The following is a 26851-nucleotide window of genomic DNA, read 5'->3' as shown; positions in this document are numbered from 1 at the left end:
CAACATGGCTGCTGTAAACATCATAGGAATAACCAAGCAATATGACAACAATAATGCTTAAACATAACATTTATGTTTGGACTCAAAGAAACAAATTAGTGTAATTCTGAAATTGCAGTTAAAAAAGGGAAAAAGATAAAGCCAAAACCAGCATAATAAAAAAACTCCAGCTTTCAAGTTTGTGAATTGCTTCTTTGTTTGTTTCAAGTAGAGATAGAAATAAAACCAGAAGAAATTGCAGTGAAGTAACTAAGGAAGGAGGGAGAAAAATGGACTCAAGCTAACCACACAACAGTAGCCATGAATTTCTTCTGGGCTTCACAGCAGAGAACGACTGTGAGAAGTGACCTGAAATAGAGGACTTGCTATTCAAACAGGTTTTGTTCAGACACTTTTGCTTACGCAGAAGAGGACAGCAGTGAGCACCTGAAACATTTATGGAATTTAGTAGTGGTGTCACTCATTCTCTATGTCAGGATTGAGACAAAGAGGAATATTTCATTGCAGACCTTGAAATGCCAAGAGAAAAAGTATTGCACATATGATCAGGTAAAAACTGGAAAACTAACAGGGTGGTTGATAGCAAAATATTTGACAGACTCTCAGCAGAAGTATTGCAGCAATTAAAGGTAGGGCAGGTGAAAATTGATTATGTCAAAATGTGTAAGGACTTGGTGAGAATTTAAGTGATACAGGATGAGCAGAAAGATCAAAACTTTGCTGCTATAGACAAAGCAGCACCAGAATGTGTTTACTGCTTGGATGAATGCCAAACCAAAAGTGACATTAAGAATATAAGACAACTGAGAAGATAATAGCGTCCAAACTGTTAAAAGTGGTTTGAGGTGTGGAAGAAAAAAAATTCACAAGTTCCACTTTAACTCTCTTGGATTTTATTTGGCAGTTTCCTCCTGTGGTGTGACAGCCCAACGCAACAGGAGGTGGATTTGCTAAATCAGAAAAGCTCTTTCAGTTCTGCATCTCCAGAGATGTCAAACACAAACAAAAATGGGCTACAGCAGATGGAACAATGCACAGTCTGGGAAAGCAGAGTTCTCACTAACAAGGCTGAGAAAGTACCTTCAGATTTATTTTAAAAATACTGTAATAAGTTTACAGACATAAAAAGCCAATAAAACAGAGAACCCTGATGGTTCCCCACAGAAATTCTGACATTGAAAACAAGGACTGCTGACTGAGCAATTCCATCAACACATCATTTCTAGCACTAAAAGATCTCACAGAAATACATCAATGAATAGAAGATAAAACTTCTAAAAGAAGCTTATGGCAAATGTAATCAGATACAGTTGCAATCAGCATAGGAACAATTATAAAGGCTAGCTACAATGTTATGTTATTTGAAAAAATAATTTTCTTTGCTCTGATCTGTGTTTACATTCAGATGGATAAATCTGGAATTAAACCGACTAGATGCTTCACAATACTATGAAGTCTGCATTCTGCTGAGTTTATCAGGATGGATAAGCAAGCCAAAAGACCTGGATATTTGCTAAAGTTCATGTAAGCTCTTTCAGAGAGCTCTAAGGTACTTCCTGAGCACATTCACATGTTTACTGTGGATCAGCAATGACATCTAATGATCTAGCCACAGCAATTAATTCTCTAAAAACATTAAGGCAAAGACAATATTAATTAATTATCTTTATCTGCCTGCTCTTTTACTTTTTTCACTTCATTCCATTCTCAAAAACCCAGATCAAAACAAAAAAAAAGACCCACCAAAAAAATCAAAACAAAAACAAACAAAATATCAGTTTTAAAGCATTTACAGAGGATAAAAGTAGCCAAACCCACAGCTCACCAAGCAATGCTGTATCCTTAGGAGAGACAATGAGTGACAGAGCTGGGGGAAGAGTATCAGTAGTAAATATTTAAGAAGCTTTCTTTCTTTCAAAGACTAATTACAAATTATGTAAAACCCAAATATTATGAAGATTTCAATTTTTATTTATCTCCAAAGTTGCCTGCCACTTCAGTCACATTTTAAACTTTTTTTTCTTCCTTTTTGCTTCCCATGAAGGTAAGTAACATCTTTCAAATGCCAAAATTGTGTTGCCTCTGAAGAATACAGAAGGTACGTGAGAACTGGCTAAGTCAAAGATATGCTACCTTCAACTCAGGAGTCAAACTCTAGTTCAAATATCGTGGACAAACAGCATGAGCATTTCATTCTCCTAATTTGTTCTAAAAAGCAGGCACTGCAAAAGCATGTTGATAGCAAAAAATAAACAGCCGGTGTGCCAATATCCAAAAGAAGCACAGGATCACTCTGAAAGGGCCTCAGTGATGCATGTGTTTTTCCCTCCTTGCTTTCATTAACAGAAATGATCAAATGACTGAAAGCAGCAAATAAAGGAGCAAAATACACAGGCTGGAACAGGAAAAAAGGCTACAGACTATTTAAAGACAACAGATGTTTTTCAGTGTACTGGACTTGTTAAAGTTAACTCTTCCAGTAATGAAGAAAGTCTGCAAGAAGATGTCCGTAGCTGGAGACTCCCTTTGTGTATCACAGAAAACAAGCAGAGTCCTGTAAAACTGCCAGCCTCAAGAGGAAGAGGAGGGGAGTAGAAGCCAGAAAATTAAATAGCAGCCAGCTGAACTTAAATTTCAAGAAATTTCAAGTTACACTGAGAACATATTGTAGCACCCAGCATTAAGCATGCAGAGAGCAATACTAAAGCAGAATAAACTTGCTTAGCTCCTCCCTGCATCAGAGTAGCAGGTCTTCCTGATCCAGCAGAACTGGGATATGTCAAAGACATATCACAGCCCACACAACATCTTTGTAAGAAAACTGCATAAAATAGATTTGATAAAATAATTTTAAGGTATATATGGAACTGATGCAAACTACAAGATGCTCTTCTCCTTCCTTGTCAAAAAAAGGAAAAAGTTCAAAGTGTTAAAAAGCTTAAAAAAATATTAGAAGCACCAGACTTCTCTGAACAATAACCAAATGAACTGTAGCAGGCACAGCAGGACAGGTTAACCACTACAGCCTGCAGACACCTTACAGCAGGTCTTACCTATTAAATTTTCACTTTATTTCACTTCATCATTTAATTATTTACTCCATGAAGAAAAATTTTAATGAACAGGTAGAAAAAAAAAAATCTGTGTAGGGAACAAGCCTCTCTTTCAATCTCTTCCTCTAAAAATGTCATCTGTAACAAGAGAACATTTTCATTTCAAGTTTGGCTGAACCCAGTTGCAAACCTCTGTTAAGCCTACCATTTCAATGGGAAGAGGAGTCTATAAACTCATTACCTAAATTGGAAGTATAAACTATATAAGCTAATTATCTAAGTTAAAAATTTGACATTCAGTTTGCAAGGAGACATTTTTACAGGGCTGATCTCGTTGTGAGAACAGAAACACTTTTATTTCAGTTATCCGAAAAAACTTATGACTGAAGCAACTCATTATCTGCTAATTATGGTGAAATAGTTGACAGTTAATTACAATCGTCCATTTCCACTAACATTAAACAAAAACCACTAAATTCTACTACCTGTCCCCAGCACACAAAGCTCTGCAGATCACACTCATAACCAATAATCTTTTAAAACCGCTCTTCTTCTGGCCTAATACTTTTTGCACAAGATTTCAGTTTTAGAATTGTTTTAATATACATACACAATAGCAGAAAATTTAGGTTTGATTTTGCAATAACTCTAAATGTTACTGAAGAAATCCCAGTCTTAAAGGAGTAAGTGGTGTTCAAAAGGCATGGACTGTACTATCTGAAAAGGTTCTGGCAGTAGAAGAGTATACAGCAGCTGCAACATACCAACACTTCTACCAAGAACTTGATGTGTACTGATGGATGAAGAAAAGCAGACTAACCCCAGATGTTTACATAAGACAAGATAGTTCTATCATCTCTGTTTATAAAACTGTAATTAATAGTTTCTGTTAACATCATGAGCATCAATTAAAAGAAAAACTGATTCAAGAAAGGATAACTTCTTATTGTATTCAAAAGCTGTCTGAAAATAGTTCAACTAACTCCAAGTAGATGCCTAATATACAAGAACTTTTTATCACAAGGAATGTACTGAAAGCAACCAATCAGGCTTTTTTCCCTCCCATTTGAGCTTACACATCCCTAACTGTTCTTGAAACTGAATGCTGAAAATGATAAGTAGGGCAAATTGCAAAAGCACATTGCTTTCAAGGTAAAAGTACTTCTTGAATACGTTGTAAACGTGTTTAAGTTTTAAAATGGTATTTTACAATATTCCTAGTAGGCTTTAAGTTGCAAGAGTAGTATTTTCTTGCTGAGGGGCACAAAACTTACCAAGCAAGGTAATCTTGCCTCAACCCTCAAGAAAGTAAATCAGACATAAACAATGTACGCTACTACAATGATCACCATTCTACATGCTTTAAGAAAGCAGATCTTTAAAAACCATTCTGAGAAATCATGCTATTAATCTTCTATTTTTTACAATCTTTTTCATGCAAGTGATATCTTTATAGCATTATTGAAGAGCCATAAAAGGGATCCTCAAACTTCCCAACATTTACAGTGCACACATTTCACATTGTCCTCAGGGTTGAATTGATCGGCATTGCCTCAGAGCAGGCAGGAAGTTCTGATTTCAAGACTGTGGATCCTCCATGGTCTTTGTCACAAAACAAGCATGTCACAAACCTCAGTTGGGTCAGTCCCTCTGACTTCAGTGAAAGTTTGCACCAAAACTTCTGGGATCATAGGTTTTTGTTTGGTTTTTTTGTTTGTTTGTTTGTTTGTTTAAACATTCAAAGTTAAATAGCAGACTTGTTGCATAAAAAAGATACAAGAAGTTGGAAGGTTTATTTACTATCTTGTCTCAATCAATGCAACAATGCCTCTATGAGGAACCACTGTGTGCTGACAGACAACTGAGAAAATGAGTCATTAACTATGCCCTAAAAAAATAAATATCAAATGAGACTCCACAGAAAAGCACATGCACAGGCAGCATTAGAACCTGTACCACTACCTTGCAAAAAAAACATGTAAGCTGATCTGGTCTGCTCAGACACATTTTTACTGCAGCACTTTCTTGTAGAAAGAAATTTTCTCAAGAAGAGCTGCTACTGGTTCCCAGGTGCTCAGCTGTGACTCTGTGGACACCTGCACTCCTCTGGAAGCAGCCCATTTTCGGTGCCCAGCTAGAAGAGTCTGAAGTGACAAAAATGAGATGTCCCAGAGACTGCTTAGAGACCAAGCAATTGCCAAAGTCCAGAAAATGTATCCAATTAAACAAGCTCAAAAACTTCAGTAAATTATTCCAGTCTACTTGGTAATACAGTAAAGTAAACAACAACAACAACAAAAAAAGCTGTATGAAGAATTTTAAATGAAAAATGCAAGGAAGGAAAACACCTGTGGAAGTCCTAGCATAATTTCAAAGTGTTTGTTGTGTCAGAATTTTGTATACACAGAGCTCTCTTCCCTTGACAAGCAATTCAGACAACACCTTAAAAATGGTCATTATGTACACTTAGAAATCTCTTTTAAAGACAGGACAGAGAAAATGCAGAAAACTGTTTTCTTCTTTTTTCTTCAGTTTGGTTTTTTTTTTTCCTTTTAAGCATTAGGAGACCAAGCATGGATTAGAAATGTTGCATAAGACATTTTCAGCCAAATAAAACCTCACCAAGAATCACAGCTACCATTCCACTGAAGACCTCAGCTATGCCCTTTAGGTGCTGCATCCTGTGCTAGGCACAGCCATGTCAAGTAAACAACTCCACAGCCAAGACTTTTTAGAGTCTGCCACTAGTATTTTGCCAAACCATATGTGACAGGGCACCTACCTACACTATGTAATGCAGGTCTGTGATGTGACATTTTAAGTAAAACCAAACTATTTGTTGCCAGCACTGGGACTAATGTAACTGAATTGTACCCTTCCACAGGATATAAGAGGCAAAGCCAAAATGAGATGGGGAGTCAGACATGAAGAAAAAAAGTATTCCTACCAATCTTTATCTTATTTGTACATCGGAAAAATCTACATTTTTCATCTCTGCACCATCAATCTCTAGCCTGACTCTGTAAAAAGTCCTATACTTTCTGGAGAAGGAGTCCAAAAGCCAAAGTAAAGACAGATTCTAAAATACGTTGACCCATGTTCATTTATATCAGTAATTCCTGCCAACTACTCTTCTATACATTGCATTGCAATGTTTACATACTTTACTACAGTGATTTATTTTCTACTGCTGTAAGACACAGTAACTTTCAGAAACTTCATTCTAAATTTCAGTTTTGCTTGAGCAAACCTGTTTGCAACGAATTATTTATGAGTATTCCATGGTTATTTGCCCCCCAAATCTCTTTTTGCCAAAATCATTCAAAGCAGCTATTAACATACATGAGACATTCACAAACAGGATCTAGGCAATGGCAGTATCACAGTTACATTACATTTTGTGAAGATAAGGAAACTGCTTAAAAACAGAAAAAGCAAGGAATCAGAAGTATTTTCCTTCCAAAGCAGTAAGTATTCCTACCAAAGCACATAACAAACTGATTGATGCCTTGTACAAAGGGGCTTAAAGCTCTCAGTGAACTAATATGGACATAATTACTGTATAAAAACACATTTGTGTTAGAAATTGCAAACAAGGACATAATGTGTGTAGGTACCTCTACATACTGACTTGGAAACTGCCAGTGAGGAGATTCAAGCAACCCAAAAAAAGGGCTTGTTTTGATCCATTTAGCCTAATCTAAATCACATCTGAGTAAGGCTGAAAGAACAGCACTTCTTCATCCCCTTTTCAGTCTTCTCTTTCTGTGTTTTCTTTTTAATAAAATCTGCTTATATGAATGAGTAAAGCCTTTGTAGAGTGCTACTTCTGAAGGATCCAGAAGTAATTATTTAATTACTAACTCTGAAGCTGCTGCGTAACACACATCTGTATGAAAGCTACTTTGTGCTAGATGCACAAAGACCTGACTATGAAGTTCAGATACACATATGAAGTTCAGTACAGTATAGCCAAATCAATCTTTGGAAGTCGTACTGTTCTCTTAACTCTCAAAAATTAAACTGGACCCTAAACTACTTTAAAACAAATACTCATGGTGGTTTTATTTTTTATACTTTTGGTTTAGTCTAAGGTATTTCTTTAAGCAAAAAATGAGGTTACATACAGAAAACTGCTTACTCAATCACTCTAAGCCCTCAGCATGCTTGCACCTAAACTTAGAAGAAAGCAAATAAAGGTTTGCTAATGGTAGGCCCCTTCTATTTCTTTTTAATTAAGTCTATTTATTTACCAAAAGAAATCTCAGATCGTACTTAAATCAGTATCTGTATTAGCAGTACAGAGTTTTAAAAAGAACCATAATTGGATTTCATTATTTTTAAATTTGTAACAGTTTGAGATTGGAAGTGTATCTAAAGCACTAGTGTTTTAAGAACCTAAATTGTAAATAAGTCCTTTCATCATTGTCATAATAAAATCCTTCATCACTTCTGATTACATCATACAGAACACTCAAATTTTAAGAAAAGTTCAAATTAAAAATGTTTTTGTCTCCCAATTACCACCAGTAGGAGCACACTTACTACCAACTGAAGCAGCTTAGATATTGTTTATTGTTTGGGGGGTTTTGTTTACTATAATGTAGTTTACCATTTATCAGTGCAGGAGAGACACATTGACATTGAATAATATGTATCACAGCTGAGGTGCCACGTTATTGCCTTGCAAACAGTTAACAGGACTAAACACACAGTATCTCAGCTATTTCCTGTTCACTGTCTAAAACATTAATCTAAACTGCAGGAGGATTTGTTGCAATTTATAAAGTACAGTTGGTTTTGCTATGAAGTATTAGACTGCAAAAAACAGTGGAGGAGTGATTCAGCTATAGCTGAATACTGTTCAGAGGGGACAAGGAGCTCCAGCAGAAGGAGGAGGCACATGATACATGAGAAGGGATGGAGGGAAGGGTAGAGGAAGTGCTTCAAATTGCTGCAGCCTTTTGCACACAGGTCAGAAATTTCACTTAGTTTCTCAGTGGTCCAAATAAAAACCAGGATAGTACTTCTTTTCCAAGTACAGTTAGTATATGGTAAGCACAGTATATATTAAAGGACAGGAACTTCTTGCACTGTAATAATGGGAAAATAGAGCAGCTCCACAAGGCATTACAGGGAATGTCTCCAATCGACCTCCATACTCTTCATAATGAACATGCTACAAGAATGCAAGGAAGAATGCTTACTGCTTTAACTTGACAGAAGTGGAACTCCCATTCCACATTGCTTTTTCCTTCAAAAAGGAAACGTAAAATTCAGCTGAATAACAATAAAAGCAGGATTAAAAAAAAAAAAAAAAAAAGGTATCTGGTATAAACTACATAGCATTAAATCAATCCCAAACAGGAACCACCAGAACTCTACACAAAGACTGAGGGGGGATCGCCACTCAGTCCTCCAATTATTCCTCTAACTCCTGTCAATAAATTTGAGTAGAGAGGCCTTAATCCGCTGACATCTCAAAAAAAGAATTGAGAAACTCCAAGAGGAAAGCTAGAAATGAGCCAGTCAAAATTACCAAAGAGTCTTGATATAGATCATTTAGCTCAACCTTCACAGACACTAACAGATATGTGAAATTATTCTGATCTACATGCAAGTCTGGCCGAGTTTTGGTCACAGACTCAGAACTGTCAGATTCAGACTATCTTTATGGAAATAAAATATTGATGCTGCCATCAGGAACTGAAATGTGACAGAAATTAGGCCCTTAATAAAGTCACCATGGATAGAAGACAAGGCAATAACCTTAAATTCCCAAAGGCCATGGAACTGAATGCCACAACGTGAACATGAATACTTTCAGAAAGCAATTTACAAATATTTAAAATAAGATAGGAGAACCCCTTGAGCAGTTCAGAACCATCCATACAGTCTTGAGAAATACCCTTTTTATGATACAATGAAAATGAATCTTGACTTTCACAAACTCTTTAAAAAAAGTGAACAATAAACAAAAATACCCAGAATACTTTTATTTCCTCAAAAATCAACAAGTGAAATTTTTCCATTTATAGTATAAGACTGGCATAAGTTTGTAAGATATTAATAAACCTCATGGAATGTCTTTAAGTTAATAGCAGTTAGCTAAGATTCCTTTCTTCTTTCAAATCTTATATTGAACACAGCTATTAATTTCAACTGGCAATAACAATATCTGTTAGAGTACTATTAATGACTGAGGAAGAAAACAAACTGCTGTTATTTTTCCATTTTATTCCTAGAAGGTTTTTTTTAATTATTTTAACTGCTAAAAAAAATGAAGTCTGTAAAGCACTGCCAAGAACCATCACTACAGAGAAATTTCAAAAATTAATTCCATAACTTACCATTTTCCTATAATCTTTAACTGATTCATTTGCAAGTACTTCCTAGAATTATTTTTTTTTCTGCATACACTGCCTTTAAGAAGAATATCAAGAAGCCTTTTTTCTCTTTTACAGAGGCCTAGGATTATTAATTATCTTATGCTCTCTCTACTGACTGTATAAGAAATGGCCCCCAAACCCTTTAAGATGCTTCTCTGAGGATTCAATATAATGTTTCAAGGAATTAAAGAAGCATAAAGTAAATTTCTGTGGAGTGTCAAATCCTTGTGCAAGTCAGAGTAGAACATCTTTTTCTTCTTTTTAAGATAGAAGCCTTGGAAAATAAAACCTTCCTGTAATATCCATGGTATTAACTACTGCACAAGCCATTTATGATACCCTGAGAAAATTTCTTCACAATATTTCAAGGGTTTTATATTTGGGTGGAACATGAGAACTTCAAACTTCCATTTCTAATGTAGTTTTTAGCAATATTTCTTTATAAATGCTGCTGGTTCAGTTGAGTCCACAAAAACTACCTACAGTCTTCTTGACCATCCTCCTGTGCAGGACAGTAATCTAGTGCCACTGTGACATGAGCACCGTATTTGCTTTTCACACTTTGAAAATAAATCAAGAAATGACCAGTGGGATATAATCCAAAACACACATCAGGGAAAGTTCCCCATAAATAAGGAAAGTCTTAATATACAACCTCTATTATCCTGAAAGGTGAATAATCTTCAGGATAGCTTACTATTTTGCTATTCTTTTACTGAAGAAAAATGAGTCATCTATTTCTTTTTAAAAAATGTTTCTTAGTAAGGATAATACTGAATGTCTCTCTTTATTGCATGAACCATAACAGAAGATATAAAAACAGAATTTCACTGATATATCTAGCAAAATCTATTTAATTCATTTTGCTGTACATTAGAAACAAGTGATTTCACACAATAATGACCTCTACATCATGAAATGAAGCCTTTGTTATTAGACACTGAATGTAAAAAGAGAAAAAAAATCAAAAAGCCCTATGAAATATAATTACTGAATTATAGTAATTATAATTATTATATATAAATATAATATAAATATTTTATATAAATATATATAAAAATTATAGTGCTCAGACCCCTATCCCACTGAGCATTAGCAAAATCCAGGTACTTACCAGATCAATCAGACTCTCCTGGATTCTGTTCAGTGTAGTGCGTAATCTGCTGCTACTGAGGCCCAGTCCTGTTGATTCAAACTGGAAGAAATACATTCTACTTAAGTTGGGAAAGGAAATCTCATCAGTTTAAAGTTATACAGCAAAACTTGAGCTTGCAAAGACTATCTACAACTTACTTACATTAAAATTCTACCACAGAATCACAACCATACAAAATGAAAAGAAAATCAACAAAGGTCACAGCATTCAACACTGCACTGGTGTGAAGAATGACCTAAGTATCTTTCATGAAGATGACAGTGTATCATTCATACCAATAAAACATCCAGTATCTTTTATTGTTATAATTCTGTATTTGACTGCAGGACTCTAGATTTTCTCATCTGGATGAGCCCAGAACGGTGGCCCACAACGCCACCTCCGAGCCTTGCATTCACACCACACCCAAGTCAAATGGTTTTCACTCCTCTTTCCAGCTATAAAATCTCTTGTAATTATAAAAAATATATACATCTTTTGCATATGTAAGAATTATAACCACTGATCTTTATAAATAGTCATTATTACTTAATGCCAACAAAGATCAACCTCAGAAATGTGCCATCTTCATGTTCATGGCTCACAAGTGTAGGGGGTAGATGCTCAGCCTGGATATACCTATGCTATAGACATATTTATTTTATATATACATATATATAGCTACACTAATTTCCTGCTCAGTGCAATGGATTATACCAGCTGAGGGCCTGATTTGACATGCATAATTATTGTAACTTCTTATCTTCTACTGTTAATAAAAACTCCCAACAAACTAACACAACAAAGAAAGTGCAAATGGGACATGTAAGAAACACACATTTAAGTCAACAACCTGGAAGGTTTTGAATACAGTTCTGGTATGTGATTCACACCAAAAGGCAATTTGCTGAACAATATTTAGGGCACTGTAGTGCACTACAATATTAGACTTCCTTTCAGTGGGCTGAATCAGGGAAGGAAGTATTTGCATTTATGTGACATCCTCCTCTCTCTTTTTGAATTCAAACAGGTATAGTTTAGGTCCCCATTTAGTGCATCTAAAGTTTTTGATTTTAAAATGTCCATCTGCCCCAATTCTTCTATATATTTAATAACAATTTACATCTGAGTTGAATTCCCATTGGAAGTACATTCTAATGAAATCTAAAACCTGATCTAGGAGACATGTCCACAAGAACAGAACCTCATGGCTTCACCATGAACATTTCACTCATTACTACATCTGACTCACTTCATCAAGTTTTTGCTATTTCTATTTGCAGACCTATAGATTTTTAAATTCCATAAATTGATGACCTAGTAATGACCTAGTAAGCAGAGCATTAAACAATTTGCAGAATAATTCTATTCATCACAATTTTTACCTCTTATCATTAACCTCTTACAGTAATTACCTCTTATAATAACTTCCTACAGCTATTAAAAAAAATAAGTTTACAAATTAATGCAATGTCCAGTCAAAAAAAGAGGAAAGCTCACCTCAGTATGTTTCTATGTTTCTGCATGTTTTTGTGTGTTTCAATTTTGTTTGTGGCATGCTCATAAATGTCTTAAATTTTAGTGAGTAGATGTTAAATACAGGCAATCCTCTTAATTTTTTCTTGTTCCATAATTTGAGACAAGGCAGGCTTAATTTGCATCCCACAAATAAAAAAGTTTTGAAAGCAATTCTGGTGACAACAGTGCTTAATTTTTGGCAGTGAAGAAAGCTAAATACCAATTACATAGGATAATGTTTCCAACAAGGTCTGAAGAGAGCAATGACAGCACTCTGAACAGACATAGAACTCAACGTGTATGTTTTAAATCCCTGTTTTTCACTGAGCTGGCAATGAACTCTGTATAACCAATCGCTCTCCTTATGTATGTACTGACTCACATATACAAAATAACCACAATATTCACAAATAATTTTAAATATTTAAGGAAGTTATACCAGCATACTCTAAGAATCTCATTTGACATTATTTTCTAGACAAAAATTAAAACAAGAACTCTCTGAGTGGTCTAAATCACATACCATCACCCATCTCTACTTTCTAAAGGTTTAGAAACACTATGGGGAGTGAGGACATTTAAGCAGCATTACAAGAGAGTTTATTACAATCATAAACCCTTGTATGCATTGTGTTTCCTATGGAAAACAATCTGTCAAAACAAATACTAGGCACACTACAAAAATATCACAATTTTACCACCCATCTGCTGTAATGTTTACCTGCCTAGCACTGAGCTGTTCTCTGTTAGAAGCATAGAGTGAGGAAGTTGGTATGGGCTTTAGAAACACAAAACAGGCAGCGCAAAAAAAATAACAATAAATGCAACACAACGTGAATACCAGAGCAACTAAGCCAATGGAAATCAATTATCTTAACAAAACAAACCAAAAAACCCCAAACCAAATCACAAACAAACAAAACAAAAACCCAACAAAAAGAAAAAACCCTCCACCCATCTTGTAAATACAAATTGCAAACATATTTGTCCTGGCAAACAGTTCAAAACCTTTTAGAACCATATGTTGAGTCTGAAAATTCATTACAATTTGCCAACACATGATGATGGATTTGGAACCCCTCGACATTGTTACTTGTGGAGTAATTTAGGGGCCAAGATAGGAGAAAGTTGTTTTTACATGTAGCTATTAAAACACTTCTATTGAAAGTTGATCTGTGTTACGTAAAGACATTGCCACAAGCATTTTTTTCAGCTACAAGATCACTCAAAAAAAGTTGTTTTCATTAATGCAAGTAGTTTGACAGAAGAATAATAAATATGACAAGTGTCTTTTAGACTTCTTAAACTTGAGTTATTACTTAACTTTCATGGCCCCCTTTTCCTATATTTGCTATTCTTATGTAAACTAGAGAAACGCATACAGAAAAATTCAATCACCTTATACTGTCTAGGCTCAAACCCTCCTTCTGCAGGCTCCTTTGCTACCCACTTTCTACCACTACTAGGTATTTCAGTTTGTCTTTCCTTCTTTTCAATAGTGCTGGAAAAAAGAATAGAGAATCTGTCTATTCAAAACATAATATGATTAAAGTCTCACTGACAATAATGCTCCCAATATTTCTTTCCCATATTGCTGATCTAATTAGCCTTTTCTTACTCCTGCATTCAAATCCATTCTCTTGCCGCTAATTTTTCTGGGAATTACATATTAGGTAGTATTTTAAGCAAAGAGTATTATCCTCTGTATTTTCATTCTCTGTGTACAGTGATACTTGAAAATGAAAAATGCTTCTACCTACCATGTCATTTCGGCCAAAAAACGTATAGACTGCATACAGATAGTAATCAAAGAGCTGGGACATGAAGTGGATCACATCAAATGCAATAGGTTTCAGAATATTCATCATCTGCATGTATTTCCCTTAAAAATTAAACACAGAAAATCAGTTTCCTCAGCACAAGTTCTACAAACACAGTTTGGAAACATTCAAAGCCAGCTTTACCAAGCGTATTATGTAGCCCTCAGCATTTATTAACAACAACTTAATAATAGTTCACAGATTGGAAAGGTTTAAAAACAAAGCTAAAATGATGGTTGAAGACACCACTACTATTGTTTCAAGACTTCTCAAATGTAAATGTTAATCCACATCAAAATGTCTTCAACCATTTCAAGCCTTCTGCTACACAATTCAAAACATACTGGATCCTCTAGAAGTTTCAGCTTCATTTAACTAAAAAATAATAATCTGCTAAAGCAGTCTTTGGCAAATACAATATAGAGCGACTATAGTGCGTTTATATATGCACATATAGATATTTTTTAAGCAATAGAAAAACACAGTATAAAAATGATATGTCCAAGACTGGATTTTACCCAACAAATCTAGGAATTATGTGCTTCACATCGGTGATACAGCGTTTTCTGCTTTCCTTCTTTTCTATCCTATGGTAAGAATCCCAAGTAGTTTTAATTTTGAAATGTTTCCACGGGGGACTGACTATGAGTAAAGGAGGATGTCAGTACCCTGGCACAGCCAGGGAGAAGAATAATTCCTTCTCTTCCTTCCTATTCTCTGTTAACATATTGGACTTGGGAAATTTTTAATTTTTTTTAAATAATAAAAACCCCCAGCCTCAAGATCTTCATCTGTATGTTATCTAAATCAAACTGATCATAGAATTCGGAGTCCAAAAGGGATTTTTCCCTACAAACCTAATTCACAGGGCCTATAGTTTTCAGTTATTTTTATTTTCCAGCACAGGACATGGTTCTTCACTGGGTCATAAAAGCAGCACACTTGAAATGAAAACCCCTGATACTGCAGAGACCCCCACATTTCCTGCTTGCTACCTCAAAAATGACATCCTGCTTACTCTTTTATTGTTCTAAAAATCTAACATATACCAAACTTTTGGTTATAAAATACAGCAATTTTTAAACTGAAACATAAATGCAGTCTACCCCAGTACACAGGATACAGCAGGTCATTTCACAAATCATCATATTCCAGACATGTTTACATATGACAGGTTAGAAAAATTACAAGAAGGTGCTAAAACTATTTCTTCCTCTAGTCAACAACACTCATCTTCAAGATAATATCGTGCCCAGAAAAGTAATTTACTAACAGACAGAGAAAATATCGGTTTAATAAGAGAAACTGGTTAACAAAGAAAGAAAAGCTATCTTTTTTAATAATAGGGGAGTTATTTGAATTTTTCAAGAGAGTAATTATTTAGGTCAGCAAAGATAACTAAGTTGAAGAATGCATGATACAGCATGATACCTGGTAAAATGGGTAGAGCATTACAGTAAGAACCAAGCAATAGCCTGTCACAGAAACCTGGAAGGTACAATCTAATTTAGACTCCTTATTGAATGCTACATGACTATGCCCCTGTTTGCTAAAACATGCAAGCATATGTTTTGTTATTTTTAGAGATTTCACACAGGTTGTAATTATTAATATTTGTCAGTTTAGTCCATTTGTTAACTTTATACTACTTAATTTTTAATGTTTTGACCCATAGCATTGTGAACAAACTGAAAAGTGGACTTAAAAAATCAATCTGTCTTCTAAAAGGGAAAATCAAATGCACAGTCCAATGCGGAAATTTTTGGACATTTGTGAAAGGATGGTACTGATACCTAATTAAAGCAAATTTTACCTTCACCCACACTATCTGAATTTTCTGTATTGGACAGGCTGGCTTCTTCCACTTACTCTGTGATAAACATATTTTTAAACTTGCTTGCAACTCAAACACTTCAGTATGAGTGACAAGTCACATTCTGGACAGTTAAGACTTCCAAGCATCTGTGCAGCTGGCATGAACATTGAAGGTAATCTCTTGGGCAGTGTCTTATGCTTTTCACTTTTTCACTATAAGGGCTATGCACTATACACTGCCCAAGTACTGTCCCTATAAAAATCTTCCAGTGCCAAGAACATTTCTCCATCACTACATCACTCAGCATCTTGACACAAGTGTTCCAAGAACATTTCCTTCTCGTTGCTTTCTCTAACAGGACACCAATTTTTAATATCTACACATCATTACCTACTTGCCCTGAAGTTACTGTTTTACATTAAAAAGGGATGTATAAGAACATTTCCAAACAGCACAAACACAGCCCAAAGCCGTATCAAAATAGAAACTTCCAGAAATACTGGAAAACAACATTTAAAGTTTCAGCAGCTGAAAGCAGCTTGAATTTCTAGAGGCTTAAACTGCTGAACATATGCCAGGTTTCTTTTGAAATATTGCTAGCAGACTTACTTCTGTCCTTAAGGATAGAAAGTAGAGAGCACTCTTTATCAGACTTATTAATACAAAACTGATTCACCTCACAAGTTAACACACAAATCTTTGCCAAAAAATCTTTACCAGGCCAATCTGGTAAAGTGAGCGTTAAACTGGGAAAGACGGGGTAAGGGGAGAGTTACAGTGATCATACATGCAGCAAAATAAGGCTTAAGTGGGGATATCTCCAGAAGGTTACAAGTAGCCTTACATGACTGGAAGACAGGACTATGGGACATCCCCTTATGGCACTCCCACAGGGATACTGACACACTCAAATACCTCTACGAAGTGCCTGTGCACACAGTGTAGGGAACAAACAGGAGAAATTAGAGATGTGTATGCAGTCATGGGGCTTTGATCCCATTGCATTTATGGAGGTATGTTGGGATAGCTTGTGTGACTGGAATATTGCCAATGAAGTTTTCCAGGTCTGCCTTTCTTAAAAGTGCTGTTTAGGAAAGACAGACCTGGAAAGCACAGTGATGGAGTTGCCTTGTATGCGAGGCAACACGTGAAATATATTGAGCTCTGTTTTCGGGTGGCTGATGAGTCAGTTGAGAGCTTGAGTGTTAGGATAACAGGGCAGACCATTAAGGGTGACACTGTTGGGGGGGTTGCTACAGGCCACCTGATGAGGAGAAGGAAGTGGATGAAGTCTTTTAAGAGACAAGTAGAAGCAGCCTTATGGTCACAGGTCCTGGTTCTCACAGGGGACTTCAGTCATCCTGACATCTGATAGCAGAACAAAACAGCAAAGCACAAACAGTAAAGCATTGACAACAACTTCCTGACAGAGATGGTGGAAGATACCAAGGAGGAATGGTGTGTTGCTCAACCTTATACTAATGAACAAGGAAGGCCCTGTTAGAGGTGGGAAGGCTGGGGACAGCCTTGGCTATAGAGACCATGAGATTGTGGAGTTCAGTATCCTGAAGCAGGATACTGAAGTAGGAAGGAAGGAAGCAGGGCAGCAAGCCAAATTGCAACCCTGGACTTCTGGAGAGCTAACTTTAGCTTCTTTGGGGACCTTTTTGGAAGAATCCCATGGGGACGGGCACTGTAGGAAAAAAGGGTACAAGAGAGATGGTCAATATTCAAGCACCACTTCCTCAAGAAGTGGTACATCCTGATGAGCAAGAAACTGCAAAGAGGGCAGGAGACCAGCATGGATGAACAAGGAACATCTGTCAAAACTCACTAAAGCAGGACATACACAGGAGGTAGAAGCAGAGACAGGCCACTTGAAACCAATACAGAGATGTCTTTGGAGTGAGCAGATGTAAGACAAGAAAAGCCAAAGCCCATCTGGAATTAAATCTGGTCAAGAATGTCAAGGACAAAAATAAGAGCTTCTTCAAATATATCCATAGCAAAAGGCCTACTACTAAAATGGAGAAGGAGCCCTGGTGAGGCGATGCAGGAAAGGCGTACACCAAATACCTTCTGTGCATCAGTCGTCACTGACAAATTCATCCCTTGGGAATCCCTGACCCATGTGACTGGGAAAAAGGAATGGTGGAAGACAAACATTAAGAGCTAGAACGCTGCTTTGAAGTAAAAAGTGCCAAGTCTGTTGCAGCTAAACCATTTTGAAAGACTCTGCAATTTAAGTTTTTTTAAGTTGCATGAGGTTCTATGCTATGTGACCAATCACTCACTTCAGCTAACTACTTCTACTGTGAGGTTTGTCATCAGTATTATTATTTTCTTGAAAGAGAATGGGGTTTAAAGCAAGGAAAATCTAAGAATTTTACCTCAAAACTCATTCTTAGCACAAGCAAAAATAAGGCCAAAAAAGGATTAAAATCCACCAATAAAAGAAATAACTACTAAACTATTTCTATGGTCTAGAATGACATTAAGAGATCACTGAATCGATATATACAATGACATAGTCATTAAATATTCTTGTTGACACATAGTGCTTAGTCAAAATATTCCATACAAATTTAACATAGGTTTATTCTTCCTTTACTTTTTAAGTCAATATGCAATGGCTTGATAGGAAAAATTAACCTTATAAAATTAGCATAATGGCTACTTTATTTTAGAAAGAGAACTAATTACCTTAGTTAATTAGTGAGAGAAATCAGATAAATTGAACTGTTCACTTGAAATTCAAACACAATTGTAGCAGCTCCCACTTCAATTATACATTAGCAACTCATTCATGTAGTTTATAAATATTAAGCTACTTTTTTTTAAAATTCATTTAGCCTCCATAAAAAGCATACAGCACATGGAAATAATTCAAAATGCTTAACAAACACTGTCATAATCATTCAGTATGACACAATGGGCACTACTACTTTCTTAAAAAGTAAGGCAATTATTACTGTTACTTGATTGGGCAACTTAATTCTGCATCTTCATCACTATGACTGAAACACAGCAAAGAAAAACATATTAAAGAGGGAAAATAGTAACCCAAATAACTACTGATCCACTGTTTTAATTTTTAGGATGCGGAATTTCAGATTGTTTTAAAGCAAGTATGGAAGTGACAGAAACAGAAATATGGAGGCAAAATTAAGATAAATCATGGATCTAACAGAAATGAACTGTACCAGTCTAAGGTACATGATTTTCTACACAAAGGACGCAGTACATTTCATCTGTCTGGGATCTGGTGAAAGTATTAATTTAACAACATTGCACAGTAAATAAATTAACTTGGAGTGTGTTGAAAAGGGGTGTAACTAAAAAGCTACCAATGGAGTTCCCAGCAGTTGACCATCTCTTTAACTTTTCATTAATTACTCTGGCACAAAAATAAGAGTGATAATAGAAAAAAATAAAGAGGCACCATCAAAACAGAAAAGGATTGATATAATGTACAGGAGTACTTGATGATTGTTGTAATAAGAACTGGATGAAATTCAGCAGCACAAACCATAAATCCATGCATTTATGGGACAATTAATTAAGAAACATGCATCTTTCTACTATAAGCTGGCATTTTATCTCTGGGAAAAAATCAGAAAGTGAAGGATCTGCTGACTGTACATTACACACTTCCGGTACAACATAAGAAATCAAAAGAGGTGCAAAATGGACAGAACTTAGGACCGTGATGCAATGATATAAGAATTGGACAATACAGGAAGATCTCATCCAAAGTATGATACACATGATTTGCACATGATTTTGGTAAGATTCCAATAAGACAGATATTAAAAACAGCAGAACAGTATGCATCAAAAAAAAAAAAAAAATTACCTGTTAAACCTCAAAATTCCTTTTGTCATAAGATCAAGTCAGCAGAAAATAGGAGGATAACTTATTTTATTCTATAGGCTGACAAAGCTTCTGAAATAGAATTCCTATTAGAATAAGTGGTGGGAACAGAAGTATATTTAAGCTGAAGTTCAAAACAAGCATATTTACTGGCAGTACTAAATGATGTCTTCCTCCCACAGGAGATCCGCTTTCCAACTCCATGTTTCAACTATCACTCACTATCACTGTTACTATCACTCAACTATCACTACTATCACTCATTGCCAAAACAATACAAAACACCCCAAACAGCAGAAAATTTGAAAATCAATAATAATTCCAGACAGAGAAAAAAGCATATGTATGAGCTTTAAAAATAATGTTTAATCTTGGGGTTATGAACATAATCCACAAATAGGACTTCTTATGCAAAACTGGAAAACCAGAACTATAGCTTCACCTACTGGTAGTGTTTTATGGCAGAAACAGAGGCTGGAGTTTGCATAAAAGTGCCATGAATAGTTTCTAGATTCAATCCTCAATTTTCTCAGAGCAAAACTTTACAGCAGAAAGCAGCAAACAAATCTCTCCAACCTAAGTCACAGATCAATGCCAGAAAAGTCACAACAGAATGAACTCTCATTTCAGGTCTATATGGTAAGTGCTCAAGGCAAAAAAAAGGCTTTAGCAAACCTGCAAAAAACAATTTAGAAAATTAATTCCTGGCTTTCATGCTGCCCTCAAAGACAGAAAAAGGTGTTAACCAGGTATTTGAGTAACCTCTTCTAAAAGGGCTTATTCTGAAGCGCAACAATAATTTTCAAACCTTGAAGGCAAATCTCATTAATGCAACACAAACAGAATTCCTCTCTCTTCTGCCTACTCAGATAAATTCAGGCAGTTACTTCCCCTTGTCTATAAATAAAACAGAAGTCAATAGCAGAAAATTGCTATCATACAATTATCTAGATCATCACACAGAAGGCATGATCACAAAAAAATCAATCCCATCAAGTCTAGAATCGGAGGCCAGGTTTTCATAGAAAACTTTGGCAAGAGAAGACCTCAAGAAGTGGCCTAGTGCAACCTCCTGCTTAGAGCAGGTCACGAGGCTGCTCAGCAGCCTGTTCAGTCACGTCTTGATGACCTCCACGGATAGAGATTCCCTAAACTCCATAGAGATTACCAGGATGTATGAGAGAGCTCTTTTCTTCTAGTTGATTACTATGTAGTAAAAACAGTTATTCTGAGTGCGAGAATTTGAATAATGAAATCGGAAAAACCCTCTAGTCGTAATGTTCTTACTTTTGCAACTATTCTACTTCAAAATAAATCATTTCATAAAACACATCAGCAACATAGAGCATTAATCTTTTTGCTTGCTATCTCCACTATTCTAACACATTCAGTATTTCAGACAAATAAATTACCATTTTAGGTTAAAACCAACATATGCATGCAGATGAATTTTCCAGGTAAAAATAAGTAACAAGATATAAGCATATTTGTCTATTTAATTAAAGAACTTGTTTAGTGCTTCATTTCTATTTTATTAACGTTTTCTAAGAGTTGAAACAGAGCCCAACTAGGTATATTTTTCAGGGTCTTAAATATCACTTAACATATTTGCTAAAGTCTGTAAGTCTGTACAAAAATAAAAAAAAAAACTTGTAAAAAACAACAATTATTCTACATACCAACAAGCCTTATTACATTCAGTGTAGTGTTGGTTAGAATAGGTGCATTCACTTTATTGAGGTTATAATCTGATTTCTTTCTGCTCCTCAGAGTTTCTCGAGAAACGCTTCAAAGAAAACAACAGAACACAGCAAATGTGAAAACATTCAAAGATGTACAAACGAAATTTAGTGGAAAATATATTATTCCTCCCCCTTTCTTTCACATGACAGTATGCCTTTCAGTGCAGAATTTTATTTATGCCAAAGCACAAGTCAGTAAGGATTCTAATATTTAAGAAAAAGCCTGACCTAATTTACACAGAATTATGCTAGAGAAAGCGACTTTCGACTTTCATTCTAAAGCTGGCGTCCTGCAGGCCTCTGACTCATTCTGATTCAAATTCATAATTCATGAAGAGACTAAACCAACACAAGACACAATAAAACAAGAGGCAGGTTAGTCAGTGACAGCTTAAAGTTACTACCTAAAAATAGAAGCAATTTTGAGGAATATGAAACCTACAGTCATTAATTTTTTCATAAATTTTAGTCCTGAAACAGGCAGGAAGTCGGACTCAATGGTATTTATCCAACTAGACACATTTTAATTTTCTATAAGAGAAACCCTCTGCCAGTTGTCATACCTCAAAACTATATTCTTCCAAAATTTTTAACTTCACAGCACAAACCTATGGACAGCAACTCTTGTTTGTTCCAATCAAGGAATTTTTAACTATATCTCCACCATTTCATTGAAAGGAGGCATTTTACATGATATACCTTATAGAAAGAATCATGCATTTTATCCTAAAGAGTTATCTTGTAACTAGTCTGCTACTCTGCTTTGATCCAAGTGTTGGCATTCTAGTTGTCCTGCAAATCCTACATAAAAAAATGTTAGCTTGCTTCACAAGGCCGGAATGTATATCTAAGTTGTACATTGTCCTTGACAGAAACTTGTTTTCAGATCCTTTTAAAGGATAGAAAGTTGGCTTTTTAATATGAATATATATAAATAAAATACTTTTTTAATATACATCAAAATAGAATATGCATATTCATTTATATATATCTATGATTCATTTATATATCTATGTGTATGTTAAAGAAAAAGAGAATTTAAAATTCAAAAGTACTGCCTTCAAGCTATGGAAGAATCTAATTATTTTTCTTAACCTATAGAAGTTTACTGTTCTGCAGAAGCAGAAGCCCAAAACTCAAAGCATTTGTCTGCAAACAACTGCTTTTGAAACAACAGAAATTACACATATACACAACAGCTGCTACAGAAGGACCCTCAGTTAACTAGTCCCTTACTAATTGGTTTTCCACTACCTGCTTCAGAGAGGCTTTATCTGCTTTCAAAATGTTCCTTTCTTCAGGTTTTGTCAGCAATAATGATGAGAGGTTTAATGTTCCTCCCCATTCTGGAGATCTAAGCGCTGAGCCTTTTAACTGTGCAGGCAGTGTAATGTTTATTTGATTATTATTCCACTGTTGTAGATTATAGAAACTGAACCAATTAGAATACTGAGATGAAAAGCATGTGAATTAGACCAAGGACACACACAGCCTACTTGCCTTTTTATTGGGGCATCTCCTGTCTGCTCATCCACATAATCTCTTTTCAACTCTTCGGGAACATCACTGTCACTATCATACTCTTGATATGCACTTTTTTCTTGTTCATCTGATTCATACTGTTAAAAAAACCAAATTGACTACCATTATTTTTTTTATCATATTGTCACTCATTTAATGTTGCATTTTTCGGCTTTTACCTTGATTGGAATACAAATAACTTTGCTGGTTGAAAGGCTGCTGACAACGTTCTTTAAAAATGGAAAAATACTAATTTAGGTGGAACATGTCTTGCTAACCTTCAGGAATGCTTGACTTCAGTGGAAAAAAAGTACCGATTCAGTGCAAAACTAAACCTTAAACAGGATGCCTGACTTTCTGGCACTTTTAAAAGCAAAGCAGCACAGTACTGCAGGCAACAGACTCTTGTACTAAGACAGTTTGCCATCATTCCCAAACAAAATAAATCATCATTTACTGAAAGCACTGTTTGCTTTTTTTTTTTCTGAAACACTCCATACCCCATTGGATGCTAACACATCTTCTGTCTCATCATCTTTGCTGTCAGCCTGAATTTCAAAGGGGTTTCCTCCGTTACAGTACTGCTCAAACAGCGTTACCGTCGCTGAAACCGCCGAGGCCGGCTGCTTACTCGGTGACACGGACGGGGAACGCGACTGCTCCATGAACTTAAATTCCTATCAACAGAAATAAATTATGTTTTAATCAGGCATTTTCAGTACTATTATGGTTCCAGATCCATAAAAACAAAAGATAACAACAAACTTGTGGACAATTAACTTTTAGCCAAAGTTTGCTGCTTACTTAAACATGCTTTTCATGCTGGCTCAAGTGGTAACCTCAAAAGTGGTAACCTTACACTGCTTGTCTTTGTACTTTTAGAAGTTTTCTGCTACAACGTGCAATGCATCTGCATTCTGAAAGTATTTACTGTCTAAAACTATGTGAAAACTAATTGTGTTTTTTATTTCACAGAAATAAGGAGATTAAAAAAAGCCTTAAATTCTATCCAAAAATGCAGTTTTCATTACAGAAGTTACCTAGTAATTTACTAAAGCTGAAATTTTCTTGTCGATACTTTATTTTAAAAAGTTGTCAAAATTTTTTACTTCTCAAACCCACTGCATGGTTTCTGATCATTGGGTGAGTGTACAAACTTCTGCAAGTGTATGGACAAAGTAGGACCCAAAAGGCACGATTTTTTTACTTTTTTTTTTTCCTAAAAACTTATCTCAGATAACATATTATTTTTATCTATTAAACTCTAGATATTGATATTTATAATGGCAAAACATGTATTTTCATTTAACTAAAGGTTTAAAGACTAAAACACATGCAGCTAAAATGACTACAATGTTAGATTTCTGTTTGCTTCAACAAACCAGTAACTTTCCTCCATTTTCCACTGCTCCAGTCCCTTGAGCAGCATGTATAGATGTATAATCCCATTTCTTTATTAAAAATATTATTTCTTTTGGTGCTGGATGCTGCTGATGCTCCCTTCCTTTCCCTCTGTACTTTTAGTGACCCAGTAGCCTATTGCTTACTTCTACCGTTAACTCCTCAGAAGTTCCAAAATGATCTTCCTTAACACTGCTGTGCTAAAAAATTTTCGAACTTGAGCTATAGCTTTAATCACAGGCACCATGTTTTATTTGGCAAAACAAGTTAATTTCAACCACCACATGCTAAAAATAATAATAATAAAAAAAATCAGATTATTAGAGGGTGAGTACACTAATTACTTGCTTTCAGTTGGACTTCACCACAGAAGAGTATTATTTTTCCTTTCCAAATGAGGCTGTATGACCTATGTTTCCAGAAACAGATGCAAAATTGGTACAAGCTAGTGAGTGCTCATGCAACTAACTTTAAGCACTCATTTTTTAGCATGTTACTGTCAGATAAATGATTCAGAAATGAAAAATAGACAAATTAATAGTACATTGAAACACAAAAAATAAAGGCTAACATTATGATTACAACTCTAGCATCTTCCATAACAACCTCTGCCTGCCTGAAACAGAAACACCCCTGTTTCAAAACCATTTGACTCCTAAGTTTCTAATATCATAAAGTAAAATTGAGGAGCTTTTAGAAGCCATTAAAAAAATTTGTACAGTAGTTCATGGATCTTGCTAGAACACTGTGACTCTTAGTTATTAAGGTATGAACACATTTGTACATTTTATTCATAGAACGTACATGAAGCTGCAAAATACTAAAGCTTGATTTAACAGGACAAAGTTCCCAGGTCTCATTCTCCAAAAACATTCTTAGTTCTTCAAGACGGGTTCTGAAACACAAATGAATATTCTTAATTGGCAGAAAGATTAAATCACAAATTTGGCAATTACTTCACTTCTGCAGTGAAAAACTCCTTCTGAAACTGTACAAAAAGTTACACTTTAAAACAAGTATTTAAGCAATTATTTTAACTAACAAACACTCAAAAGCTGCAGCTACCAAAACAGTGTATTTTTTATGACACCTCTGGAGAAAAATTTTCTTGGAGACTATCTCCAAAATTTGTAAACTATTTTTGTTAGTCAAAACCATTGCATATTATAGAGGGACACCTACAGTTATGCAGAAATATTGGATTTTATTCCTCTGTAAACTGGAGAAGACAATATACAAACACTGCTAGCAGCACAACAGCTTCTGAGAGCCCACATAAGACAGATGCTTCTTTCAAACACACTGAAGCCAACAGAGAGCAAAGGGAAGTGGAAAGAAATAATATTCTACAGACATCTCAACTTTTCAAATAAAAAACCTAAATGGCTATTAATTTCTAATTTTCTTCATAGCTTAATTTTACTTTGGTATCAATACAGTAATAAGGAAAAGTAATCAAGCCATTACATCTCTGCATTTCTTCTGTTGTTTTCAATCACTAGAAAGTCATAAGCAGAAAAATCTTTAATAAACAAAAAAAGAGAATTGCCACATAAGTGGAACATACTGGGAAAGATACCAATGAATGCTTTTTGGAATCACACTGCTCTATCTTTTCCTATTAAAATAGGGCACATTGTTTTGTTTAACAAGTAACAGTTAGCATTAAAGATTAAAAGTCTATGTGAGGGAGGCTAAGGTGAAAGAGTCACAGAAAAGTAAATATTTAAAAGCCACACAACAGGTTCTGTAGCATTTCAATTCTGAAACCAACCAAGGCTCTGACAGAGTACTTGAACAAATACTCTTAATTTTCATCAGCATGTATGTCTAGAAGGGGGAATGCATGAAGATCTGATGCAATCATTCTCTGAAAAGCTTAAGTGATCAGACACACTTTACAGTACAAAAAATAAACTGCATTTCAAAAATCATCTTACTGATGCTCTTTGCCAAAACCCCATTCTTATTTACCAGTACAATCAACTTGCACCCAAAAAAAGGCCTCTGTATGCTCTAGTACTATGTTTCCTTCAATGATTTTTGAATCACACAGCCAATTCCCTTCAATATTCTCTCTATGCTGGCAGTTCTCTATAAAACCACACTGCCCAGGAGGTCACATATGTCAAATTACACATTGAACTGATTACTCCTGGACTCCAGTTATTTCAGCTCTGTATAGCTTTCATGTACTAATGAATCCTTCAAAGCACTCCTGCTTTCCCTCCCCCCTCCAATTAAATACCAAGAGAAGTGAAAGCCACATTAGCTTGATTTGGAAAGGTAAGATGCTTAAAGCTTTTAAATAAAAAAAAACTATGGGATGTAGCTCTGAGACATAGGGGTTTTATGTTTTCCCTTCTGATGATGAAAAAAATCAGCCAATTAATCTTCACAACACCCATTCAGCATAAAACATGAAGAAAGTATTAAAATATATATTATATATATTTCACATATATTTTTTATAGATGAAATATAATTTAATTCATGTCAAAAATATTCCATTTTATTTTCAAAATAATTACATTATCTTAAAAACCACAAGTAAAAATTACTATTTCTAGACATATTCCATCA

At 35.2% G+C, this 26851-nt stretch overlaps 1 protein-coding gene across 2 annotated transcripts in view; it reads right to left on the bottom strand.

Moving 5' to 3' along the window:
• Positions 1 to 26851, bottom strand: part of VPS50 (VPS50 subunit of EARP/GARPII complex) — a 74096-nt gene that overhangs the window by 8298 nt on the left and 38947 nt on the right. For both annotated transcript variants that reach the window (XM_083870272.1, XM_083870273.1), the window contains exons 17-22: positions 25073 to 25163; positions 23368 to 23544; positions 22847 to 22965; positions 21284 to 21390; positions 13856 to 13977; positions 10557 to 10637 (exon numbers count right to left, since the gene is read on the bottom strand). In XM_083870272.1, coding sequence (XP_083726398.1) covers positions 10557 to 10637; positions 13856 to 13977; positions 21284 to 21390; positions 22847 to 22965; positions 23368 to 23544; positions 25073 to 25163 — 697 coding nt within the window. The remainder of the gene's footprint in view (positions 1 to 10556; positions 10638 to 13855; positions 13978 to 21283; positions 21391 to 22846; positions 22966 to 23367; positions 23545 to 25072; positions 25164 to 26851) is intronic.

This window comes from Zosterops lateralis (assembly GCF_965231275.1).
Source record: "Zosterops lateralis genome assembly, chromosome: 1".
NCBI lineage: Eukaryota > Metazoa > Chordata > Aves > Passeriformes > Zosteropidae > Zosterops > Zosterops lateralis.
The sequence above is the reverse complement of the archived record's forward strand: the minus strand, read 5'-3'. Positions and strand labels throughout refer to the sequence as shown.